Raw genomic sequence first — 26,557 nt, 5'->3', positions numbered from 1 at the left:
TTACTAGCACCCATGTGGTGCTTCACATTAATGGAGACCGCGCCCTTTTCTTTAGACAAGCCAAGTCTAAAGAAAGGTGCGCGGCCACTTTTAAAGTGAAAGCTTGGAATGGGGCGCTTTTACGAAAACATTTATTTGTTTGTCAATTTGACAAACAGATGCTTTTTTTGTCAAAGCCCCCATGCCGCGGTTTCATTTTAATGTCAGCCATGCCGCTTTCTTTAGACGCGGCTTGTCGAAAGAAAGGGGCGCAGCCTCCATTAAAATGAAAGTTTAGCATGGGGAGCTTTGACACAAAAAATATTTGCAATGTCATTGATCTCGCATTTGCGAGAGTTTAAGCTATTGGCCTTGTAAATGCCAATAGATCAAACTCTCGTACATACGAGACATACTGCGTTGCAAATGCTTGTTTTTACATGTATGTTGCAAGATGTCTTTAAAAATGTAGGTGTGGTGCAGGACTCCTTTGTTATTTCCTTTCCTTAACTTCATTTAGTCTGTAAATAAATGCTTGTCTGTTTATTTAACATCTTTTTAATACTAGGGCTAATTCAAGTAAACAACCCAGTGCTATTGTTGACCAGTGGACCACATCTAAAGGTTAGGAGGGCTACATGCGCCCCCCGGGCTGTGCTTTGAGTATCACTGGCCTATAAGACAATGAGGCAGCACCCAACGGACTGGTCTGCCTGGTCAGTGTGTGGGGCTGTTTTTTTAGCTGTTTGTGGACCTGCTAAGCCATTTTTTATGTATGGTCTGCTGAATTGGTTTTTACTATTGTTTTCTGTGATATTGAAACAAACATTGCCTGCTGCAACCTCAAATCCATGTATTCTTCCATACCTTGCAAAAGACTTAACCAGCATGTCTTCACAAGTTCAAAACTGCCCAATTTCCAAACTTGGGCCACTTCTTTAGCTTTCTATCTCACTATTGTGGCCCACTTTTATTTCAGTGCCCGGGCCTATTTTCTGATCCTGTCTGACCCTACCCCCATGAGACATGAGAGCTCAAACGTCTGCACATGTCCATAACTACTAACTCAAATAGCCTAAGCAAGCCCAGTGCAATGCGATGCACATATTAGCAATTACCATATAAAGCGTGGAAAACCACAATAGTGCAAAAAATCTATTTGTGCCACACAAAGTCGCATTGCATCAAAATACAAATAATACATGCTGAGTGGAACTGGTCATCAACAGCGTAAATATTACCAACGCTAATTCCAATGAACATTCCAGAATGTCATGTCTTGTTGTGATGTTACATGTGAAATTTGTGCAAAATGGTTGTGCTACCCAAAAGCAGATGCACTGAAACCACCAGCATGCCCAAATGAATCCAGGAGAAGACAGTGACAAGAACAGATATACAGATTGAAAACCACAGACTATAAAATCAAACCCTTTAGGGAATACGACAGATGGTGAGCACCATCACGCAGTGGCGTAGCAAGCTCTGGTGGTACCCTGTGCGGAAAATTTCTTGTCACCCCCGGCTTTAAAAAATGGCAAAAATATGTGTTTAAAACACATATTTTTGCCATTTTGTCAAGCCGGGGGTGACAAGTGTCATCACTGAGGGGGGGTGACAAAAAGGCAAAAATATGTGTTTAAAACACATATTTTTGCCATTTTGTCACCCCCTCAGTGATGACACCTGGGGCGCCCCGCCTACGCCCCTGCCACCACGGATGACTCTCAATCCCGTCTCCCCACTCTTCAGGAGTTCCCAGTGGCAGAGGCAGAGCCGCGACGGAATCTTCCTAGTGCATTGACCAATATCTTTTACAGGCTTTCTATTTATGCAAAAGCTATTGCCTCTCCCAAATTTGTCAAATTGTTTGCAAGAGTATTTTCTGACTTTTTTAAGTACATATTCCTGATATGTTTAGACAGAAAGCATCACAGGCTGCTAAAGTCTTCAGAAGTTTTGTCACACCGCTTAACTTTGTCATTTTTCATGAATTTATTTTACAGTGTTGCTATCTTTTCCTTTAGTATTTACTGATCAATATGTTTATCTCTGGGTTAGATTTTTATAGAGTTAACGTATGTCCTCAAAGAGGCCTCAGGGAGCTAAGGCAGCCAGTGTTCACCTACATAGTAACCAGGATGGAACAGTATTACTGACGAAAGAGACAGATCTTAGGGGCATATTATCAAGGACGGCGTTAAAATTATCGCCGGTTTAGCGGCAGAAAACTGCCAAAATGGGCTTGATAATATGCCCTGGAGATTTCCAATAGAAGCCCATGTTCACACCAGAACATGGACTTCTATTGGAATTCTCAAGGGCATATTATCAAGCCCATTATCGCCGCTATAGCGGCCGTTTTCTACCGCTAAACCGGCGATAATTTTTAACGTCGTCCTTGATAATATGCCCCTTTATTCCCCTCTGGGTTCCCCACAGGGCGGTTGATTGAGCAGATAGAAAAGTTGGTGGTGTCCACAGATTGACATCTGCAACTATAAATAGTTCCACGTTGACAGGAGTTTACCTCCAGCAGATCTCAAACTGCAGGAATTTGAGAATGAGCAGGCGGATCTTAACTGAACAATAGTGCTATGTGCACAATAGAGCCGGATTTTAATTCTTGCATTGTTTAGAATAGAGGTGACCTACATCTAACACTGAAAGTATCTTGATTCAATGAATTTCTGATTCTTAATATACCTTCACTGCTCGCCTTTCTGATTCAAATGTTCTACTTTGAAATTTCGAGTCACTGAGATCGCGAAGCTAAGACCTACACGAACTCGAACCTGTTTTTATTGCTCAGAACAATTCTGAATGCTGTTATCCATCCATACCCTTTTCCTATATGCTGTTACTTTTATGCTATGTTTTTGGATAGAATGTTTTTCACTTTTGTCTTTCACTAATTGTTCTCACCTTGCTCTTTAAGTAAAGCGCTCTGATACCCTACCTTTGGGTCTGGTTCGCGCTATAGAAAACTCTAAAAATAACTAAATAAATAAATAATACTTTCACATTTACTCATTCAAGGTGGCTCATGTGTAAGATGCCCACGCGCCACATCTACAGCATCAAAAAAAAAATAATGAGGATTTATCATAACTGCCAACCCATCAAATAATAAGTGTATCAGCTTAAACAGGTGGTAAGAATGAGTTGGGACATTTTACCGAAAAGGTAGCAACATGAAGCTCCAAAAGTCTTTGAAATACTGCTCCCACTGTGAGATTTAAGCAATAAGAGACATGATGTACAAATAATGGAATAAGTATCAACCCTTGGAACAGTCAAAGGACTGGTATTATTATTAGGTTTCTAAAAATAAATTCTCCATGCATGGCCAGGCTGACCCCTGCCTCTGAAGTGCTAAAAGACTGCAGTTCAGGCTCCCCTCCCTGGTCGCTGAGGTGCTCCCAGACTGGACTTCTTTGGAGCATCAAAGAAGGAACACGTACAGGAAAATTAATCAAGAACCACCAGACGTTGAAGGTCACCACAGAAGGTCTATCTGGGAATTAGAAGCACCCACATTACCAATCCGGAAACCCACATTTTATGTGATGAAATTCAAGATTATGTCTGATTATATTAAGCGCGCATCAGCCAGTCCTGAAAAAGGTGGAATATAAATTTGGGAATTTCCATCAACATGTGTGTCAATGTTTTTAGATGTCCTCTTTTGGTGGGCTGTGAAAGAAACATGCTTTGATTGCTTCCTTTGATGTGGCTATGACTCGCTCTGCTCAAGAGAGACTTGTGTTTAATGAATAATGGACTTCTAGGTCAATCTTTGATGATATCTCATTTGGTTGGGGGTTAGTTTCATGGTACCTAGAGAGATTTTGTGAATAACTATTATACAGATTAATTTTGTTTAAGGTTTTTTGTGATAATTTACTTGTGAGAAATGACTATTCACTATACTATTTAAAGACTCTAAAAGAGCTTACAGCTCCTGTATTAGTATCAAAGATAGGGTATGAAGAGGAACGCATTTTGCTTATGTTAGCCCATCAGGCTTAAAGCATTTAAAACTGGTCTGCTACATAAACAACTCAGGCCTATATTATAATATTAATCCTCACCTCATGCGAAGAAGACCCAATGTGGATTCTCACGGTGAGTGGAAATATTTTGCCCAAAGGCTTTGTCAAAAAATATAACTAATACTATAATCCTTGCCTACCTTGTTAATCTGTCAGATTCCTTGTTAAAAAATACTTGTCTAAATGCCTTAACACAATGTAATACCACCCCACCGTTAAAGGACTATTGTCTTTAACAAAAATATTTCCCAGTAAATAAGTCAGGCCTACAGTCTTTCTTTTAACTTTAAATAATTTAAAAATAATTTTAACATAACTTTACCCAATTATCTAATGAGGCATATAGCATATGAAATTGGTACGGTGCCATAACAACTCAGGCTTGCTATATCACTTAATCTTTCCCACAAGTCAGGCATACAGTAATACAATATTAATATACAGAATTGCTGCTGGCAAAGCAATGCATAACCCCTCTAATCGGGACCTAACAAGGATTCTAACAGCGCAAATCTTTCCCACCCAGAGTTTGTCAAATGGGGTAGCCAACAGAAACCCATTGCTTAGAACAGCGAGATGTGAGATTATATGTAATAGATACCAGTCTATAGGGTTTAATACAGAATAATGCCAACCCAGTCTTAAAAGGCTGTTGGCTTTACATAATCCTTTCACAATAAGTCAGGCCTACTGCTTTTGTCGTAATGTTTCATAATAAACAGATCTGACCAATGGCCTCGGACAAAACCATTTATCATTGGCTTTTCACCATAAGCCCAGAGGCCTACTGCATTGCACAAAGGTTTTCTCTCAAAGTAACCATCAGGCATACAGTAACAAACATACAAATATCTGTAAAATCACATTTGTCATATCAATTTATACTCCTTTCATATAGCACTTAAATCGATTTTGGAAGTTGTGATCTTCTGCACACAGGTTTTTGTTTGGAGGGGCGACCAACACCAAAACCCTTGCCTACTACAGTAATCAGTGATCTTTCATAAATAAATTAACTATCTACAGGTTTTAACACAGAGTAATAATTATCAATTTTTGATGATCTCTTGGCTTTAACAAATGTTTTTCGATATAAATATGTCAGGCCTACTACCTTTGTCATAACTTTTTATAACAGATCAGGCCCACAGCCTTGAGCATGGGCTTGTCCTCAGACACTGGTTCTGCTGCAATGAGCACAAGTTTTCCTTCTAGGCAAGTGCAACATAAGTTGTCCTTTTTTCAGCAGAAGGGCACAACTTCTGCCCAGTCAGATGATGTATTCAAAAATACCAGCATGTGGGTGAAGCCAATGCCCATCTCTCAGTAATGCTTCTTTTTCTGTTGTTAGCATTAGGTATTGCGTCAGCTGCACTTTCAAGCCAGACCTAAAAAAAATCTAACATTACATGGCACAGTCTTGTGAATAAAATTTACAGCCTAGCACGCTATCATTTGGAGTGGTCACTTTTTTTCAATTCAAATGCATCTCTCTGGTGCACTTAACAGTTGTAAGATATCTTCAGCTTTCCAGTAGGCACAGGTTTCAATAGGTAGAGAAGTAGTGAGCTACTTGAGATAAAAAATAAAACATAGTAACGTAGAAGTGAAAACAATAAAAAAGGTTACAAAAGGACAATTGTATGAGGGGGTTATATGTGTAGGGTGAACATGAGTAGAGAAGGAGTCAATTATTCAAGTGAACTCAGTGGCGTAGCGAAATGTGAGGGGGTGTCATGTAAAGGACATGGAGTGGGGGGCCCCCACGCTTTGGACCCAGTCAGGAGCTGTCAGGCAAGTGGCCAGCTGCCCATGCACAGTGCCAGAGGGGGCCCCCTGCAGTTCGAGGCTCCTCGCACTGCAGGGGTTGTGGGGCTTCTGTTATGCCACTGAATGTAAAGTGTGTGTGCGTACGTGTGTGCGGGTGTGTGTGTGTGTGCGTGCGTGCGGGTGTGTGTGTGTGTGCGTGCGGGTGTGTGTGTGTGTGTGTGCGTGCGGGCATGTGTGTGTGTGTGTGTGTGCATGCGTGCATGTGGGTGTGGGGGGGTTTGTGCGTGTGTGTGTGGGTGTGAGGGTGTGTGTGTGTGTATTTGTGTGGCCCATGCTAAGAGGACCGAATCTATCCTTGTACTGTTGATAACCCCTGACAGAAACAGACACACAGAGCATTTATGATCTGTGTATAATTGAAGTTTCAGTGTAATCCTTCCACATAAGTGGAAGGTATCAGAGAACCAAGTGTCAGTGTTGATGGAATTCACATGGGTGTACAATATATCCAATGTATTTGTGCATTGTGTCAGTGCAGGAGCATGTGAGGTGTTTACTGTATTGGCATGAGAGAGGAGGCTGTGGTTCATTACTTTAACAGAGCTGTAAGTGAAGTGTGTGATTGTAGTATGTTTTCGTAAAGTGTATATGAGGTTGAACATGTGTGGCAGTGGAATGTTTGCAGTGTTCATTTCCATGTCCCAGATTATTACATGGCGCTGAAACCATAGCACATAAAAGTACTCAGAAAGAGGTGAAGAGAAAGGATATAGGTTTAAAGTGACAGAGGTGAAACATGACAATAAAAAAATAAAAAAATGCCTTGTATTTGAGTGAAATATTAAGAAAACTGGAGTGATTTAGAGAATCAATTGTGAATACATATTGTTTTTGTGTATGAATGAAAGCCCAGGGGCCGTATTACAGAAAGTGCCTCGGGGGTGCAACAGGAGTTTGCACCCACTGTGAGTGTCCCGGGGCACTTTGATATTACAGAAGGGACCGCAGACACTTGTGCAGCCCCTTCTGTAATACTGATAGTGGTGCAATATAAAGCGCCAGTGCTATCTTCAGGGGGGCATTCCCTCATTTGCATGAGGGCGTGCCCCATGCAAATGAGGGAATCCCCCTATTGCCTCTGCACCCGTGCCGTATTACAGGCGCGGGCACAGAGGCAAAGAAGCTGTCAGGGGGCGCACTATCAGTGTGCCCCCTGAGAGCAGCCCTCTGGAAGGGGGAATTGGGGTCCTATGGTCCCCCAGACATCCCCTTGCAGGCGGGTGCAGTCACTGACAGAACCCGCCTGCAGTGTGATCTCTAACCCCCTTTAAAAGTGTAGGTTGCCGCTCGCACTGTGAAAAAAAGGAATGGCAGTAAATCAGTCACTCCGTTTTCCACCTGAATGTGCTGCCCCCAGGGTAGCAAGAATTTACGGCTGCCCTGGGAGCAGCGCATTCATCATAATAGGTTGCATCTTCATTGTTTGCACCAGGCGCAGGTATGCCCCGCGCAAAAAATGAAATTGCAATTGTGTAATGTGGACCCAGATGTCCAAAGTTTCATGCAACGCAACACTGCTCAGAAATCTGCAGCATTGATTTGTCACTACAAATGAGTTTGCACAATGCACAACATGCTTTAAAGAGAGCGAATAAGTGGTGTCCTGTATGAGTTTTGTACATGAAACAAAACATTTATGACAAATCAGCTTGCACTCACACCTGCCCACGGGTAGATGGCGTATTATGTTTAATTGCATGGCAATTACCCATATTACTTGTGGCAATACCACACATTTTCCTTTTGCCCATTGCTTGTGACTGTATCCCTTTGGTACTAGGATCACAAGCAAAGCCTGGTCATGCAACTTTGCGTAACATTACCTGGTGTGCCTTTCCTGGAATCCTGTGGGTGTGTGCACTGCTCCTGGCCCGTGTTGTCCACTTTGGATAGATTATCACGGGTTTTGCTCTGCGTAACACAATGCTGTTTCAGTGCTACACTTGCGTCACACAAAAGTTGCTCGATGCTGCTATTGTGCTGCTTTGTGCTGTGTGTTACTGTTAGAATTGGGAATCTCTGGTTGGCACAGGTATGTACTTGTGACAAGCAGGGACTCTTACTTCTAAGTCAGGGTAAGGGGATCACCCTTTCAAATAACCCCTGCTCACCCTTTAGGTAGTGTGGCGCAAGCAGTCAAGACTATTCTCAGGGCGTCATAGGTTAAGCATTTGTGAACACATACAGCAATACACTGACCCACCACAAATGGACACCAGTCGAGGTTGTATAAAAATAGTTTTCTTTATATAAGGCTTAGCACAAGACCAGAATAACGAGTAAAAATGACCACAGTATTATTTTAACGTTCAATGTTCTTGTAGAAAGGCTTAAAACACAATAATAGGCTTCTTTTAGTTAGATACGCTTCTTTCACATAAGTACGCTTTCTTTCAAGGCTCTGTACGGTTCATGCCTGGATGTGCGGCTCGTTGGCGTTTAAAAATAAAACAAGTACGAGTCTAACAATTGCTGCGGACTCCGGGGTCCGTGGTGTGCACACTGCGGGGCGAACAGAACAAAGTACCTTGGTTTCGTAGGGTCTGCGACGGACAGTGCGGGGCAAGTCGAGGGGTCCGGGTCGTGGCTCGGCAGCGTATTCGGATGCTGGTCGGGTTGCGGCGTCGGTACGCGGCGTTGATATGGGACCTTCAGGGATACGTTGCGGATGGCCCGGATCGGCTTGCAGAGTCCGTGGCGTTCGGCGTTCGAGCCATACCTTCGGTGCGGATAGGCGGCGACACTTCTCGGCGAGCCGTACTGCGTACGGGGAGGATCGGTGTGATGCGGCTTCTCAGCTCTGAGCACGGCACAGTGCAGTACGTATTGCAGCGTACGGACCGTACCTGCGGGACAACGGAGCTTGTGTCCGGCGTACAGGATTAGGCAGCCAGGGCTGTACAACTCGAATCGGCGGGGAAGGTTAGGTGCGATGCGGCCGGGAGGGATACGGTGTGCACTAACGCTTTTAAATCAGCGTAGACACACGGTGCCGGGCGGCAAAGACACGGCTTCGGGGCGGATGGGGTACGGGTCATACTGGGGGCCAAATCCAGCAGGAAACAAGCAAGGATTGTCCAGGCAACTCAATTTTGGAAGGCAGATGAGTCCAAGGGTCCTGGGACTCAGTTCAGGGGGCCAGCTCTTCTTCCAAGCCCTTGGAGATTTGTTGAAACAAAGTTGCAAAGTCTCTTTCAGTCCTTTCCTCTCCTTTCTCAGCAAGGCACCAACTGCAGGCCAATCCCCCAGGTTTAGGGAAAGTTACTCCTCCTTCAGCTTCTTCCAGTCGCTCTCATGCTGGAGGAGCATAGGCCAGATGTGGTCTTCCTAACAGAGACTTGGCTGACTCCAGATTCTGACACTGATATTGTATCCGCTTTGCCCCCGGGCTTCCAAATCATGCGGAAGGACCGGTCTGTTGGGAGAGGTGGCGGTCTGGCAATAATATATAAAGAACAACTTTTTTGTCGATGCACTCCCGAATCAATCCCTGACTGCGAAAGCCTCGCATTCAGGATTGATTTCTCTCCCAATAACTGCTTCTCAGGCACCCTGATATATCGACCTCCAGGCCCCCCTAAGCAGTTTCACAAGACTCTTCCATCGACTTTGGCTGAGTCAGTCACAACGCTCTCGAATTGTACACTGCTAGGTGATCTCAATCTCCATTTCGATACCGCCTGTGACCACATCGCCACCGAGCTGGCGAATGACTTAGCGGCTTTACAATTGGAGCAGCTGGTCGACTCTGCCACCCACATCAAGGGCCATCTCTTGGACCCCGTGTTCAGCAATTGCTCTGAGCTTAAGGCTGGTCGAACTATTTGTCTTCCGTGGACTGATCACTCCCTTGTCCTCCCCTCACATGGTCTATTCGCAAGCCACCCCGTTTAACCCCCAGTGTAAAAAACGTTCGAAATTGGGCTAAACTCCATGTGGAGTCCTGGTCCAACAGCCTTGTTACCTCCCGCCCTCTCCCCAACGCGGATCCCGCCACTGCTAATCAGGAATATGAAGAGTGGATCTCGCACTCTCTAGAGACCACACTCCCCTTTCGTAAAATTACTACGAAGCGTCCACAAAAAACTGCCCCCTGGTTTTCCAAGGAACTCAGGGGAAAAAAACGGCACTGTAGGAAATTAGAAAGACGGTGGCGCCTAGACTTTTCCTTGTATGATAAAATCCTGTACAGAGAGGCGATCAGAGCCTACAAAGATGAGGTAAAACTTACCCAAGCTACTTATTTCTCCACACAAATCATAGGGGCTAAATCAAAACCCAATGAAATCTTTCAAATAGTAAAAAGCCTCACAAAACTCCCACCACCCTCTATGCTCCCATATAAACCGTTAGCTCACTGCAACGATCTGGCAGAATTCTTCCACCAAAAAGTTCTTCAAATCTATTCCTCTTTTTCTGCCACGGACTCTCACACAGGGTCCAGACTGGTGGATGCTCCTCTTCTACCCACGGCTATTTTGGAACACTTCCCCTTGTTAGAACAGGACTCCCTGGAATCTCTAGCGCGGCAAGTGAAATCAGGGTCACCATGTGACCCAGCCCCCCCAGAGGCTATGATCTCGGTAATCCAGGTGGTCCTCCCCACCATCAAGAACCTGCTCAATGCCTCTATTACCTCCGGCATAGTCCCGCCTCCCTGGAAGCAGGCTATGGTCCGTGCTCTACTAAAAAAAAAACAACCTCGATCTTGGTGACTTTAGTAACTACCGCCCTATTTCTCTGCTCCCCTGGGTGAGCAAAATCCTAGAGAAGCACATCAACATACATCTGATGGACTTCTTGGAGCATAACCAGTTGCTGGATGCCACCCAAACGGGTTTTCGACCTAAACATGGGACGGAGACTACCCTACTAGCGGTCACCGAGGAAACTAGAAGGATCTTGGATCAAGGTGGATCAGTGGCAGTGATCCTCCTTGATTTAAGCGCAGCTTTTGACACGGTCAGCCACGATGTGCTGCTGTGTCGCCTTTCTGAAGTTGGAATCTCAGGTAGGGCATTATGCTGGCTCAAATCCTTTCTGAGTAACAGGTCCTTCCAGATCTTTGAGGGAAAAACAGTGTCCTCTAGCAAACCCCTGAGCTGCGGGGTCCCGCAGGGCTCCTCATTAAGCCCTGCGCTATTTAACATCTATATGAGACCACTGGCTGAGATTGTTCGTCCGTTCGGCATTAAGATCATCTCTTATGCGGACGACACTCAGCTGGTGGTATCCTTGGCACAGGAGGACGGCAGATCTACACAAATGGGACTAAGGCAATGTCTGGAGGAAGTGAAAGGTTGGATGACGAGATCCTCCCTCAAACTTAATGGGGACAAAACTGAGCTGATGCTCATGGGCCCCGCTGCTCCAACGCCTTTTGATTCCCTCTGGCCTCCATGCCTGGGCATCCCGCCTGCACCTAAGGACAACATAAAAAGCCTGGGGGTATGGCTGGACAAAGCCTTAACCTTTGACACCCAGGCTACCAGGCTGTCTGCGACCTGCTTTGGCCTCCTCAGGATGCTGAGAAAAGTGCTCCCACTGCTACCTATGGAGGCCAAGCAGGTTGCTGTTCAAGGCCTGATCCAATCTCGACTGGACTTTAGCAACTCCCTGTACCTCGGTGCCCCCGACTACACACTTCGTAAGTTGCAGATTGTCCAAAATTGCGCAGCTCGCACATTGCTACAGCTACCACGGAGACTATCAGCCAAACCTGGACTGAGGAGTTTGCACTGGCTGCCGGTCCGGCAAAGAATTACCTTTAAGGCAATGTGTATCTCCTATCAAGCCTTCTGGGACAAAGGACCGGCGATCTGTCGTGAACTGATTACACAGTGCCACCCTAGGAAACACCTTCGCTCCGGCCAGGCCTTCCTAGCAACAGTTCCCAGAATCAGGAGAACGAGAGCTGGTGGCAGGATGTTCTCGTACAACGCCGCCAAGTTGTGGAACCTCCTTCCCCTTCAGCTTAGATCTAACCCTAACTTGCTCTCTTTTCGTAAACAACTAAAGACCTTCCTCTTTAACTTCCAAAACTAACTCCTGTTGACGTCTCTGACAACCATACTCTTCAGGTAGCACTTGGACGCCTCAGGGCAGCAATTTGCGCTTTATAAATCTACGTTTCATTTCATTCATTTCATTTCCTGGTCCTTCTGGTCAGGCAGAGTTTCTTCGTGGTTCAATCAGGATCTGATTTCTTAGGAGCAGGACTCCTACATTCATACCAAGTTTCTTTTGTCTTTACAGGCCAGGGGGGCCTTTGCCTAATCCCAGTCCAGTTCTTTTCAGTGAGGAGCACTTTGTTGTTGGGACTCTGGCTTCTTCTTTCAGCAGGCAGGGCAGAGACATCAGACGCTCCCCAGGGGGTGGAGCCAGCATTGTGGTGGCCGAGCACAACCCTATTCAGAGTCAAGGTGCACTCCTCCCACCCATCCTGGTGTAATCTCTCTATTCACCACCTGGCAGCCCCAGCCTGTCTCCTGGAACTTCCCAGCCCTGTCACTCAAGCTACACACAAAGAAGACAGCCCCTCCCAGCAGAGGCGGACTGAAATGGTTAGGCACGCAAAGTCTAACTTTCTAAAAGTAGCATTTGCAAACCCAGGATATTAAAATAACCTTTGCTAAAAGATGTATTTTATTATTCTGAGTTCAGGCATACTAAACATGAATTTCTACCATGCTTCCTGAGCCTGCTACGATTATAGAGTGTTATAATCTAGCAGCCCATTCTGGCCTATGGAGAGCAGGTAGCCTTACAATAGTGAAAACCGAAAATGGCTGTAATTCACTATTAGGACATGCCACACACTTCAGGGCATGTCCTACCGTATCCTTACAATGCACACTGCCCTAGGGCCTACCTTAGGGGTGACTAACATGAAGGTAAGGGAAGGTTTAGGGACTGCCAAGTGGGGACAATTGCCCAGTCAGCATGACAGTACCAGACTGCATGCAGGTTCTGCAATGGCAGACCTTAGACACATTTTACCAGGCTGCTTCTACGGGTGGCACAACCAGTGCTGCAAGCCCACTAGCAGCATTTGGATAACAAGCCCTTGGCACCCCTGGTGCACTCTACTAGGGACTGGTAGTAAACCAAATAAGCCAAACATGGAAGTCAATTCACATAATACATTTTCCCATAGGGAGCACTTGCCCTGTGGCACTGGATGGCAGTGGCACAGGACCCTGAGCAGCTAACACCAGCACAAAAATACATTGAGGCACAGACAAAAAATGGGAGGGTGACCCACGCCAATGGGGCCAGGTCTAACACGTGTCCCCTCCAGCTGAAAGGTGGGGAGAACTACCCTACCACAGGGAGTTCTCATCACTAAGGAAAAATCTGGAAAGACCATCAGCGTTGGCGTGGTCTATACCGGGGCGATGTTCCACCGTGAAATCCATCCCCTGTAGGGAAATGGACTACCTCAACAACTTAGGATTCTCACCCCTCATCTGCATCAACCACCTGAGGGGCCTGTGGTCTGTTTGAACCCGGAAGTGAGACCCAAACAAGTAGGGTCTTAGCTACTTCAATGCCCAGACCACAGCAAATGCTTCCCGCTCTATTGCACTCCACCTTTGTTCCCGTGGAAGTAATCTCCTACTTATGAAGGCTACAGGTTGGTCCCAGCCCTCCTCAGTCATCTGCGAGAGAACAGCCCCTACACCATGCTCTGATGCGTCTGTCTGCACAAGGAATTCTTTGGAGAAGTCAGGAGCCAAGAGCACGGGCGCCGTGCACATGGCAGTCTTCAGGGTGTCAAAAGCCTTCTGACAGGTGTCAGTCCATATCACTTTCCTGGGCTGCTTCTTCGAAGTCAGCTCTGTCAAGGGGGCAACAATCCTGCCATACCCCTTGACAAACCTCCTGTAGTACCCTGTGAGTCCTAAAAAGGCCCTCACCTCTGTCTGGGTCTTTGGGGGCTCCCAAGCCAGGATGGTTTCAATCTTGGGTTGGAGGGGCGCCACCTGGCCGCTTCCCACTTGGTGTCCCAAGTACACCACTGATCCCTGCCCGATCTGACACTTGCTTGCCTTGATCGTGAGGCCTGCCTTGCGCAGTGCCATCAACACTTCCCAGAGATGTTGCAGGTGTTCTTACCATGTGCCACTGAACACTGCGATGTCATCCAGGTATGCGGCGCTGAACTCTGTCAGACCAGCCAACATCTGGTTGACCAACCTCTGAAAGGTGGCAGGGGCATTCTTCATCCCAAATGGCATAACCCGGAACTGGAAATGCCCATCTGGTGTGGAGAATGCGGACCTCTCTTTGGCCCCATCAGTCAAGGCGATCTGCCAGTACCCAGACGTTAAATCAAACGTGCTGAGGTACCGTGCAGCCCCTAACCGATCTATGAGCTCGTCAGCTCTGGGGATGGGGTGCGCGTCAGTCTTCGTGACTGAGTTGAGTCCTCTGTAGTCCACACAGAACCGGAGTTCGGGTGTGGCACCCGGCGCGGCAGCCTTTGGGACCAAGACCACTGGGCTGGCCCAAGGACTGCTGGAGGACTCAACCACCCCTAGAGCAAGCATCTTTGAGACCTCCTCTTTGATGCAGGCTCTGACCCTGTCAGTTACCCTGTAAGCTTTGTGCTTCACAGGTAAGCTGTCTCCTGTATCCACATCATGGACGCACCAATCTGTGATACCAGGAACCAGGGAGAACAGGTCAGGAAACTGCCCCAGCAGCTGGCGGCAGTCATCCTGTTGCTCAGGGGTCAGGGTGGGTGAGAGGTTAACTCCATCCACTGACCCGTCTCACTCTGAGGCTACCAGGAGGTCAGGAAGAGGCTCAGACTCCTCCTCCGTCCCATCATCTGTGGCCAAGAGCATGCCAACTTTGGACCTCTCCAAGTGGGGCTTTAGTCGATTGACATGTAGGACCCTTAAGGGGTTCCTAGGAGACTGCAAGTTCACCAAGTAGGTGACAGAACTCTTGCGCTCCACAATCTCAAAGGGTCCTGTCCACTTGTCCTGGAGTGCACAGGGCTCCACAGGGGCCAGGACCCATACCTTTTGACCAGGTTGAAGCTCAACCAGAGTGGCATTCTGGTCGTACCACCGCTTCATTTCCTCCTGGCTGGCTTCCAGATTTGCCTCAGCAAGTTGCCTGAAACGCCTAGTCTGGTTCTGAAAGGCCAGCATGTAACTATATACATTCTGGGGAGGTTTCCTGGGAGATTGCTCCCAGCCTTCCTTGACCAGACCAAGAGGTCCTCGTACTGGGTGGCCATACAGAAGCTCAAAGGGACTGAACCCCAGAGACTTCTGTGGCACCTCACGGTACGCGAAGAGAAGGCATGGTAAGAGGACATCCCACTTACGCCTCATGGGCTCCTCAAGGCCCATAATCATGCCCTTTAGGGTTCGGTTGAATCTCTCAACCAACCCGTTTCCTTGGGGATGGTAAGGGGTGGTGAACTTGTATGTCACACCACACTCTTGCCAAAGGGATTTCATATATTTCGATATGAAATTGGTCCCCTGTCAGACACCACCTCTAGAGGGAATCCTACTCGTGAGAAAATTCCCATCAGTGCCCGTCCCACCACGGGGGCCGTAACTGTCCTTAGAGGGATGGCTTCAGGGTACCGGGTGGCATGGTCCACCAAGACCAGGATAAACCTGTTGCCCATGGCTGTCTTGGGGTCCAGTGGCCCCACAATGTCAATCCCCACTCACTGGAATGGGGTACTGACCACAGGGAAAGGTTGGAGTGGAGCCTTCAGCTTCCTTCCACTCTTACCACTTGCCTGGTAAGTCTGGCATGTCCTGCAGTAAGTGTCAGAACTCCTGCGCATTTGAGGCCAATAAAAGTGGGTGACAAGCCTTTCGAAGGTCTTGTCCTGCCCCAAATGCCCTGCTAACGGAACGTCGTGAGCCAGCCCCAGTAGGAAGGCTCTGAACTTCTGGGGTACCACCAACGCACGGGCTGACCCAGGTTCAGCAACCTTAGGCTCTGAGTACAGGAGTTCGTTCTCCCAGTAGATTAAGTGAGTACCGGACTGATCACCATTGGCCTGGGCTGCAGCCTGCTGCCGCATACCCACTAGAGAGGGGCACTCTTTCCGCTCCCTGCAGAATTCCTCCCTGGTGGGGCCTCCTTCTTGCTGCCAATGGGTCAGCTCAGGCAGGTCCCCCAGTTCGGCTATCTGTTCCCCGGTAGGCCCCAGGGCATCCCCCTCAAGGTCTGCTTCCTCCTGGGCCGTGGGAAATTTAGGAGCCGGTTTCCCGTGCCTCCTGCACCCTCTCCCTAAGGCCGGTTCCTGGGCCTCTCCCTCAGGCTCCAGGGTCCCTTCAACACCCCTACTGGCTGCCATCGACCGGGTGGTCACGCACGCCCAATCAGGTAAACCCACCATCCGCAGGTGAGCTGTCTTCTCCACCTTTTCCCAAGGGGAGCTCTCCAAATCGTTCCCTAGGAGACAGTCTACAGGCATGGCAGTTCTCACAGCGACTTGCAGAGTACCAGAGACCCCCCCCCACTCAAAGGGAACTTGAGCCATTGGACAAGGACTCTCTGTGTTGTCAGCGTTGACAACACGGCAGAATGCGTGTGGGACCACCTGCTCTTGAGACACCAGGTGTTGCTTGACAGTAGTCACACTGGCTCCTGTATCTCTAAGAGCCCCCACCCTTTTGCCATTTATGGTCACCCACTGCCCATACTTTTGAGTATTGGGGGCAGTTGGGCCTCAGCGACCATCTCACCATCTCCTAATGAGACTAGGGCCATCTGTACGGGATCCCCCTCCCCTTGGACATCTACCTCCCTCCCAAAGACTACACTAGCCACCTGCTTGGGGGATGGAGCACCAGGGGGTGCTGGTTTACCAAACATGGGGCACTTGGGATCCATGGAATAGTGCCCCAGGTTGTTACACTTGTAACATCTGGGGGGCCCTCTTTGAACAGGGTTACCTGTCGGGGCCATGGTCTGCTTCGGGGGTGGGGGTGGCTAAGAACCTTTCCCTTGGTTCCCCTGGGAATTACTTTGGGGCCCTCTGTAGAACTCCCTCTGTTTACCCTTGTCCCCCCCACTCTTCTGCTGGGGACCCTGACCACCCTTGGCGGGACGTCCCACGTGACCCTTGTGGACCCTGGTGCTGATCCAGCAGTCCGCCTCCTCAGCAAGCTTCCTAGGGTTAGTTAGCTTGCTTGCTGCTGGCGTAGCTCAGGAAAACAATTATCAGACAAGTGCTCTCATGCACTTAGATCAAACAGCCCTTGGTAATCATTTACTTTGCTACCCTTCACCCAACCATCTAGCGCTCTGGAAAAAAAAGTCACATATTCTACATAAGTGGTACCAGGCTTCTTGGTGCATTCCCTTAATCTCTGCCTGTACAATTCAGGAGTTAACCCATACCTTGTCATCAGAGCTTCCTTCATGTGTGGATAGGATGTGGTAACATCATTGGGGAGATCCAGCAGTGTGTCCCGCCCCTCACTCAGGAACCTTCCCCACAACCCCGCTCCCCAATCTCTCTCAGGGACCCGGTGGGAAGACATGGCTACTTCATAGGCCCTGAACCACTGCCCAATATCATCCTGCTTGTAATACTCTTCCACCATATCTTTAGGAATGTGCACCCTTGACTCTGTTAAATTGCTGCCACCAGAGGGAGAGTGGTCTAAACTCCTGGCCTTGAGATCCAACTCCCTCATTTTTACTTCATGCTCCATGGCCAGCCTTTGTCTTTCCATTTCCATTTGAAGCTTTGCCATCTCCACTTCATGTGCTCTTGCCGCAATCCTGTCGGCCATCTCCTCTGGCGACAGGCCTCTGCCAGGCTCAGAAACACCTTCTGGGGGTATCACCTCCAGCACATTCTCTGGGAACTTGGATTCGTACAAGGCCCTCAGCGCCTTTGGATTGAAAAACAAGGAGCAGTATACAGTTTGGTTAATTCTGTACTTGGAGAGGTATCCTTTCAAAACTTCACTTGTGCACCTCATCAGTGCCTTCTCCTCCCAATCTATGTCATCAACCCCAGAGAATATAGAGGCCGCCCTGCCTCCATTGACTGAGCTAAGCATGGTTTCTTAAAGTGGAGATTCTTCAGCAAAAACAAAAATCAATACTGTGTGGCTGCGTTATCGGCCTGAACTCACTACGTGGTGTTCACTCAATTACTGTACATGAATCACAAATGCAAATTCAAATCCCACCGCTGCCACCAATGTTAGAATTGGGAATCTCTGGTTGGCATAGGTATGTACTTGTGACAAGCAGGGTCTCTTACTTCTAAGTCAGAGTAAGGGGATCACCCTTTCAAATAACCCCTGCTCACCCTTTAGGTAGTGTGGCGCAAGCAGCCAAGACTATTCTCAGGGCGTCATAGGTTAAGCATTTGTGAACACATACAGCAATACACTGACCCACCACAAATGGACACCAGTCGAGGTTGTATAAAAATAGTTTTCTTTATATAAGGCTTAGCACAAGACCAGAATAACAAGTAAAAATTACCACAGTATTATTTTAACGTTCAATGTTCTTGTAGAAAGGCTTAAAACACAATAATAGGCTTCTTTTAGTTAGATACGCTTCTTTCACATAAGTACGCTTTCTTTCAAGGCTCTGTACGGTTCGTGCCTGGATGTGCGGCTCATTGGCGTTTAAAAATAAAGCAAGTACAAGTCTAACAATTGCTGCGGACTCCGGGGTCCGTGGTGTGCACACTGCGGGGCGAACAGAACAAAGTACCTTTGTTTCGTAGGGTCCGCGACGGACAGTGCGGGACAAGTCGAGGGGTCCGGGTCGTGGCTCGGCAGCGTATTCGGATGCTGGTCGAGTCGCGGCGTCGGTACGCGGCGTTGATACGGGACCTTCAGGGATATGTTGCGGATGGCCCGGATCGGCTTGCAGAGTCCGTGGCGTTCGGCGTTCGAGCCGCACCTTCGGTGCGGATAGGCGGCGACACTTCTCGGCGAGCCGTACTGTGTACGGGGAGGATCGGTGTGATGCGGCTTCTCAGCTCTGAGCATGGCACAGTGCAGTACGTATTGCAGCGTACGGACCGTACCTGCGGGACAACGGAGCTTGTGTCCGGCGTACAGGATTAGGCAGCCAGGGCTGTACAACTCGAATCGGTGGGGAAGGTTAGGTGCGATGCAGCCTGGAGTGATACGGTGTGCACGAACGCTTTTAAATCAGCGTAGACACACGGTGCCGGGCGGCAAAGACACGGCTTCGCGGCGGATGGGGTACGGGTCGTACTGGGGGCCAAATCCAGCAGGAAACAAGCAAGGATTGTCCAGGCAACTCAATTTTGGAAGGCAGATGAGTCCAATGGTCCTGGGACTCAGTTCAGGGGGCCAGCTCTTCTTCCAAGCCCTTGGAGATTTGTTGAAACAAAGTTGCAAAGTCTCTTTCAGTCCTTTCCTCTCCTTTCTCAGCAAGGCACCAACTGCAGGCCAATCCCCCAGGTTTAGGGAAAGTTACTCCTCCTTCAGCTTCTTCCAGGTCCTTCTGGTCAGGCAGAGTTTCTTCGTGGTTCAATCAGGATCTGATTTCTTAGGAGCAGGGCTCCTACATTTATACCAAGTTTCTTTTGTCTTTACAGGCCAGGGGGGCCTTTGCCTAATCCCAGTCCAGTTCTTTTCAGTGAGGAGCACTTTGTTGTTGGGACTCTGGCTTCTTCTTTCAGCAGGCAGGGCAGAGACATCAGACGCTCCCCAGGGGGTGGAGCCAGCATTGTGGTGGCCGAGCACAGCCCTATTCAGAGTCAAGGTGCACTCCTCCCACCCATCCCGGTGTAATCTCTCTATTCACCACCTGGCAGCCCCAGCCTGTCTCCTGGAACTTCCCAGCCCTGTCACTCAAGCTACCTACAAAGAAGACAGCCCCTCCCAGCAGAGGCGGACTGAAATGGTTAGGCACGCAAAGTCTAACTTTCTAAAAGTAGCATTTGCAAACCCAGGATATTAAAATAACCTTTGCTAAAAGATGTATTTAATTATTCTGAGTTCAGGCATACTAAACATGAATTTCTACCATGCTTCCTGAGCCTGCTAGGATTATAGAGTGTTATAATCTAGCAGCCCATTCTGGCCTATGGAGAGCAGGTAGCCTTACAATAGTGAAAAACTAAAATGGCTGTAATTCACTATTAGGACATGCCACTCACTTCAGGGCATGTCCTACCTTATCCTTACAATGCACCCTGCCCTAGGGCCTACCTTAGGGGTGACTAACATGAAGGTAAGGGAAGGTTTAGGGACTGGCAAGTGGGGACACTTGCCCAGTCAGCATGACAGTACCAGACTGCATGCAGGTTCTGCAATGGCAGACCTTAGACACATTTTACCAGGCTGCTTCTGTGGGTGGCACAACCAGTGCTGCAAGCCCACTAGCAGCATTTGGATATACAAGCCCTGGTGCACTCTACTAGGGACTGGTAGTAAACCAAATAAGCCAAACATGGAAGTCAATTCACATAATACATTTTCCCATAGGGAACACTTGCCCTGTGGCACTGGATGGCAGTGGCACAGGGCCCTGAGCAGCTAACACCAGCACAAAAATACATTGAGGCACAGACAAAAAAATGGGAGGGTGACCCACGCCAATGGGGCCAGGTCTAACAGTTACTGTTTAGTGAATGTGAGATGACGTAGTTGAGTAGGTAACTAACTTAATCGGCAGCATATCTTTGGCTGGTTATGATTTATAGAGAAGCATAATACTCTATATTTTTCCAGTTATGAAGTCTGAGATTACATACAGATTTGATTTTGAGGTGCAGTGTAATGATTATTTTATGAAGAAGTCAAAGTACTAACAACTCTGGGGCAGAGTTGCTGTGCTGCATTGCCTGCAGGGGAGAGAGCTGTATAGTGATATATCTAATAACATATGGCGCTCTGCAGTTATCTCTCTGTGCTGGACCCTTAAGGCTACCTAGCACCAATGCAGCCGCACTTGCACCATGGTGCAAGTGATCCTGCAGTAAGGGCAGGATTGCTTTTGTTCAGGAAGGGATACATTTCCGCACTAAAACAAACCTTAGAGGCATATTCCTCTTTGTATAAGAGCTAAAGTATGCCGCTCATATAGAAAGAGGAAGAGATGAGGAGAAATGAACATTATCCTCTTAGCTATGCATCACTGGGGAAGGCATAGCATTTTGATGCATTCCCAGGTTTACTAAATTTTGGGAAATCTGGGAATGTGCCATAATCCATGGGTGGATGCATGGGAAAGCCCACGCTTTATTGATGGAACGCTTTCCTAATGCAAAGTAACACAAGGCAGTGCTATGAGCTGCCTTGCGCTACTTTGTATGTAATAAACCATGCAAAGCCATTCAAAGTACTGGGGTACTTAGTAAATGCCGAAAGGGATTTTGTGTCAGGGGTGTGCCACAAATTGACAAAACCCTGAAGGGAAAACCTTAGTAAATCTGCCCTTCTGTTCTTCCCATGAGCAGCATCTACGTGTTCCTACTGCGCAGCTGGAATTAGGCAGAATGGACTGCTTAGGCGGATCCAATAATATGAAAGATCGGTCTAAAGAGGAATTAAGAGGTAGTCTTACTTTAATCCTAGAATTTGTGAAGACATCAAACACCTTTTGAAGGCCATGTTCAAGCAGTTTAATTCATTTTTTTTATAAATGCCTCCATCAACCCCAATGAACCCTAGTAAACCAGCCAGCTGTCTGTTGTGGAACAAAAATAAAAACAGTAGTAAGCCAGCTACAAGAACATCTGTCTGCAAACCAGCTTCTACACAACTATTAATAAGGTTTTATTCCATTGGCAGCACAGAAAATGCAACCATACAAATTGCAGAAAAATCTCTACTCATAGCAGATAAAGGTGGTCCCTGTATTTTCATTGTGCTCGTTCTCTCAGCAGCTTTGACCATTGTTCAACAACACTCCGTTATCAAAATCATCTAAAATTGCATGAGATTCCCTAAACAATAACAGCAGCACTTTTCCTGCCTATACTATCAATTACAATATTATCAGAAAAAGACATCTCATTGCCATTGTTTCAGTGACCAGCAGAGTCCATCAAGTTTCCATCCTCTCCCCAGTTATCTTCAATTTGTGCATTAGTCCTTTTAAAGTCCTCCTCGGTACTCATGGAATAAAGATAACCTAGAGTGGCCATTATACTTTACTGTACATCATAGACTTGTAAAATAAAGTAACACATTTGGAAACTGCTTATCCATCATCCAAACAGAGATGTTATGTACTTATCTACAGTTGAACCATACCCAGACAAAATGAACATGCATCACCAACACCAATAAACAATGCTAAATTCAGAGATGCATGATATGGCTATTGTTCAACAGCCATTGTGATATTATTTTGCATGTGAATACTACTCATGAATAAAAATCAATAAAGATATATCCCCAAAAAGAAACAAGGCAAAATATTGCTCAATAACATTCAACAATAATAGAAATGTCAGAAATCCAGATCTGAATCTGACACAAATCCATAGAAGATACAAAGAAGGGGTACAAAAGGACAAAGAAATTAAACTGCATGAATAGATTCTAGAAACCCATCACTTAACAATCAAATTGTTTAAAATGTATATAGGATATTAAATCAAAAGATGTGTGAAGCCATATTGTTAGCTTCTGATTATGTATGCGAATAGCTCATACATTTCTTAATTCTAAAACTGAGATTCAATGACAGGCCCCTCAGAATTCTTATCGTCCCCCGTGATGCAACCAACATCCTTCTTAGCATCAACCTATCATGCCTCATACCAATGATCTCCACTAGGGTACTGGAGATAACCAACTAGAATTAAGCTTAAGGGATTTCAGTTGAAACATGTGCAAGCACATGTATCAAAAATTATTTTATACCTCTACTGCAGGATGTCAGCAACATCATAAATGCATCGCCCCTGCACCAGGTGCCCCGACAATTCTAAAATGCATTGTGACTATTCTCACCAATCTCATGTCTCTTCTTTTTAAGTAAGAAACTCGGGCCAGAGGTTACGACAAACTTTAAGAGCTCATTCAATATAATGACCTACGCCACGATTGCCAATTTCATTTTAGACCATCTTGTTGCAGACTTAGTTTTAACTGATATCAAAGACAACTTACTGACTGTGAAAGATAAGAACCAATCAGCAGTCCTACTCCTGGTGGATATTTCCTCAGTACACCTACTAATGTAGAAACAGATATGGCTACGCCCGTGGAATAGGAGGACGGGTATATCCAGAAATAGATCAAATATATTTTAAAAAGTCAAGTCAAAAGGTGCAAAATTGACTCAGTCAGTCTACCATTAAAATTATGCCACGTGGAAAGTCACTAAGGTCAACCATCAGCTCCTTGTTTTTCAACAGATACAAACTAGTAACAACTTCAGTTTGAGATGTATCCTGATAACATCCAGCTACTCCAATGGCTAGAAAAAAGGATGCAGGCCCAAGTGCACTTCTCAACCTGTTCCACTCCTACAATTGTTTTGGTAAAGGGAGAACATTTTATACTTTATTGTAGATCCTCTTAGTTGAGGATAGGCCAGCCAAAGGGCCCAGTTCTGTTTAGTTGGCTCCAAGAAAGAAACATGGTTGAAATTCATCACATTCAGTTAGAAAACACATCTGGAACAATCTTGATTGATCTCTCGGATTACAATCAAATTAAGGAAAGACTTGAAGACCATGCTTTTGAGGAAAGAATTCATTCTGGATTGATAAGTATAAATCTCCCCTCATTGCTTGAATCTCCACAAGGGACCAACCCTTCTGGCGATACAGTGCCATTTCGACAAAGAGCATTAAAAATTCATCATTGAGCTATCCTATTTTGCATAGCTTCTTTGTAAACATCAGACAGCACGCTCATCTGAACTGAACTCTGAACTCCAAACTCTTGAATACAAAAAAAAATACTAAGTTGGATTCATTTATTCCAGAACCGGTAGGCAACATGTTTAACCTGGTACAAAACCGTGATTGAATAAATAAATAACTAGGTGAATTATCCGCATTACTTAACAAACATAAATCTCTTGGCTTCCTTAACTTTGACCTAGCCTCCAAAACATGCATACATAAACAAGAGGATGGTACCAATTGTCTCTCTAGTGAAGAAAGAAAAAAACCTACCTCCAGATTAAAATACAATCACATAACAAAGAAAAATGAATACATTAAGAAGTGCTGAGCAACCCTTTAAAAGACCACCCCCTCCAGAGTAAAACAATGACAGAGAATAAAGCAAAATCATTAGCAAATCTATATAAAAAAATGCATTAAAGAAGAAAAGATTTTATTATTTCCACTCCATGAGACCAGAGAACCATTGTCCAGGGAAGGGTTGGAGGCTCATTGATCCCACTCCAGATTGCGACAAGATGGGAAAAGGTCGAATCAAACAAAGAGCAGGGACTTTGGATTTATCACCAACTTCGATAGTAAAGCACAAACCTATGCATGCAGCAGGATTGCCCATGTTGATGATTCATAACTGTAAGAAACAACATTCCCTCTACATCAAGCTTGCTTGAAAGGTCTGAAGACACATCTCTTCAAGGTCATTCTAATCAATCAATATCCAGCCTCATCTGCATCCTCTTGACTGCTAAGCACTCCAGTGTGGTGTGTGTGTGTGTGTGTGTGTGTGTGTGTGTGTGTGTGCGTGCGTGTGCGTGCGTTTGTGTGTGTGTGTGTGTGTGTGTGTGTGTGTGTGTGTGTGTGTGTGTGTGTGTGTGTGTGTGTGTGTGTGTGTGGTGTGTGTGTGCGTTTGGCTGTGTCAATCAACAATAATATCCAGCCTCACCTGCATCCTCTTAAATGCTAAGCACTCCAGTGTGTGTGTGTGTGTGTGTGCGCATGTGTGTGTGTGTGTGTGGTGTTTGTGTGTGCGTATGTCTTTGTCAATCAACAATAATATCCAGCCTCATCTGCATCGTCTTGACTGCTAAGCACTCCAGTGTGTGTGTATGTGTGTACGTGTGTGTGTGTGGCGTGCATATTGTTTGCATATGTCTGTGTGTGGTTGTGTAAGAGAATGTAAGCAGTATGCAAGTTAAAATGTGTGAATCAAGTGTGTGGAGTGTACATGGTATGTGAATTTGGTTAAGTATTACTAGAACACCAAAGACAGAGATGTTTGTATCAGCTGCCTTATCCTGTGTTTTTTCAAAGTTCTCGGTTAAAGTTTTCCAGTTTGTAATTTTCCATTTTTTCCTGGGAGCTCCTGATCTCAGAGATGGTCAGTATGCAGTTTCAGTGCTTGCCAGCTGAGTTACAGATTCTGGCTGTCTGTGAGGATCAGTGCCCAGAGTGATAAGTACGCTTACATACAAGAAAGTAAAGAGCCTTGATTGAGTGAATTGAAGCAGCATATATGTTAGGGCTCACCAAATTTCTATCAGCAGCCATTAAAACCTCACCACGGGAAAATGGTATTTACCTCTGAATTGTGTACAACTTGCAAGCACGCTATATCCAAAATCTAAGGCACACACAAACATCCTAACACATTTTAATATAGCTGTTTAAATGCTGAAAATATTACTAAATCATACGCAGAGTCTCAAGTGTGAGTAAATAAAAATCTGTGTTACCCTCTTGCCATAGGCTAATAAAAGGCAGTGGTGCCTTTTGAAGCATGTTTGCTTGTTGAATTTGCTGCTAGTGTGTTTAGTGTTCCAGGTATATTTGGCCTAGCCTAATAAATGTTCTGATGTCATAAAACTAAATATTTAAACTGAACCCAGTTGTTTTAATGTATTATGACTATTTTGAGGATGGTGTACTTGCTTTATGTTATAATAATTCAGAGCTCATCAGGGGATGCATAATAAAATGGCAATTTATATTTAAATTGAGTTTGGGGGTGCTTGGTGAGTTTAGCTGATTGTGACTATGTATCTTGTCCCAGAGTCACTGTGCTCTGTTTCATCCTGGTTAGTTAGCTACTACTATTAGATATTCTACTTCTCGCAATTCCTTTTCGCCCACATATTTCAAAATATTACATATTATTAAGGAAGTAGAAATTATTGGATATTCTCACCATATTAAGAACAGCTTCCAAATCGATATCAATGCTGATGAGAGAGGGATCCTTCCAGTCTTTGACAGGACGGCCATTTAACGGGCGGCTGTCAGAATCCAGACTTAGATTGGCGATCAAAGTGCCGTAACTGCAGATATTCTGACTGATTCCTGTTGGGCGAAAGAAACCTACTTTAAAAAGCAATGCATTGAGTGGCTGTCAGATTTATGAGCAATAAATCACTAGTTTTTAAGGTTTTATGAAGATTTTAACATGTATTAGAAATTGGTGATGTGCACTTTAAATATATTTGTAATCACAGCTCGAATGTATCAAATGTACTTTTCACTTTAGGTTATTGGTTTGTTTCTGTCTGTTAGAAATGGGGGTCTCTACTTGGCAGAGATAGGTACATTTGTCCAAATAAGGACCCTTGTTTCTAGTCAGGGTAAGGGGGATAAACACTTTAGATAACCCCTGCTCACCCCCTGGGTAGCTTGGCACGAGCAAACAGACTTATCCCAAAGGAAATGTGTAAAGTATTTGTACTCAAGACACACAGTAAGACAGTGATAACACCACAAATGGACACCACACCAGTTTAGAAAATAAAGTATCTTTATCTAAACCCAACAAGACCAAACTGACAAAAATTCAACTTAC

The 26,557-nt window shown here is 45.9% G+C and overlaps 1 protein-coding gene across 3 annotated transcripts in view; it reads right to left on the bottom strand.

Moving 5' to 3' along the window:
- The window catches only part of LOC146776234 (5-hydroxytryptamine receptor 3A-like), a 309,675-nt gene that overhangs the window by 200,313 nt on the left and 82,805 nt on the right, over positions 1 to 26,557 (bottom strand). For all 3 annotated transcript variants that reach the window (XM_085637642.1, XM_085637643.1, XM_085637644.1), the window contains one exon: positions 25,913 to 26,064. In XM_085637642.1, coding sequence (XP_085493768.1) covers positions 25,913 to 26,064 — 152 coding nt within the window. The remainder of the gene's footprint in view (positions 1 to 25,912; positions 26,065 to 26,557) is intronic.

The sequence above is a fragment of the Triturus cristatus genome, chromosome 12 (assembly GCF_964204655.1).
Source record: "Triturus cristatus chromosome 12, aTriCri1.1, whole genome shotgun sequence".
NCBI lineage: Eukaryota > Metazoa > Chordata > Amphibia > Caudata > Salamandridae > Triturus > Triturus cristatus.
This window is presented reverse-complemented; position numbering and strand designations above follow the sequence as displayed.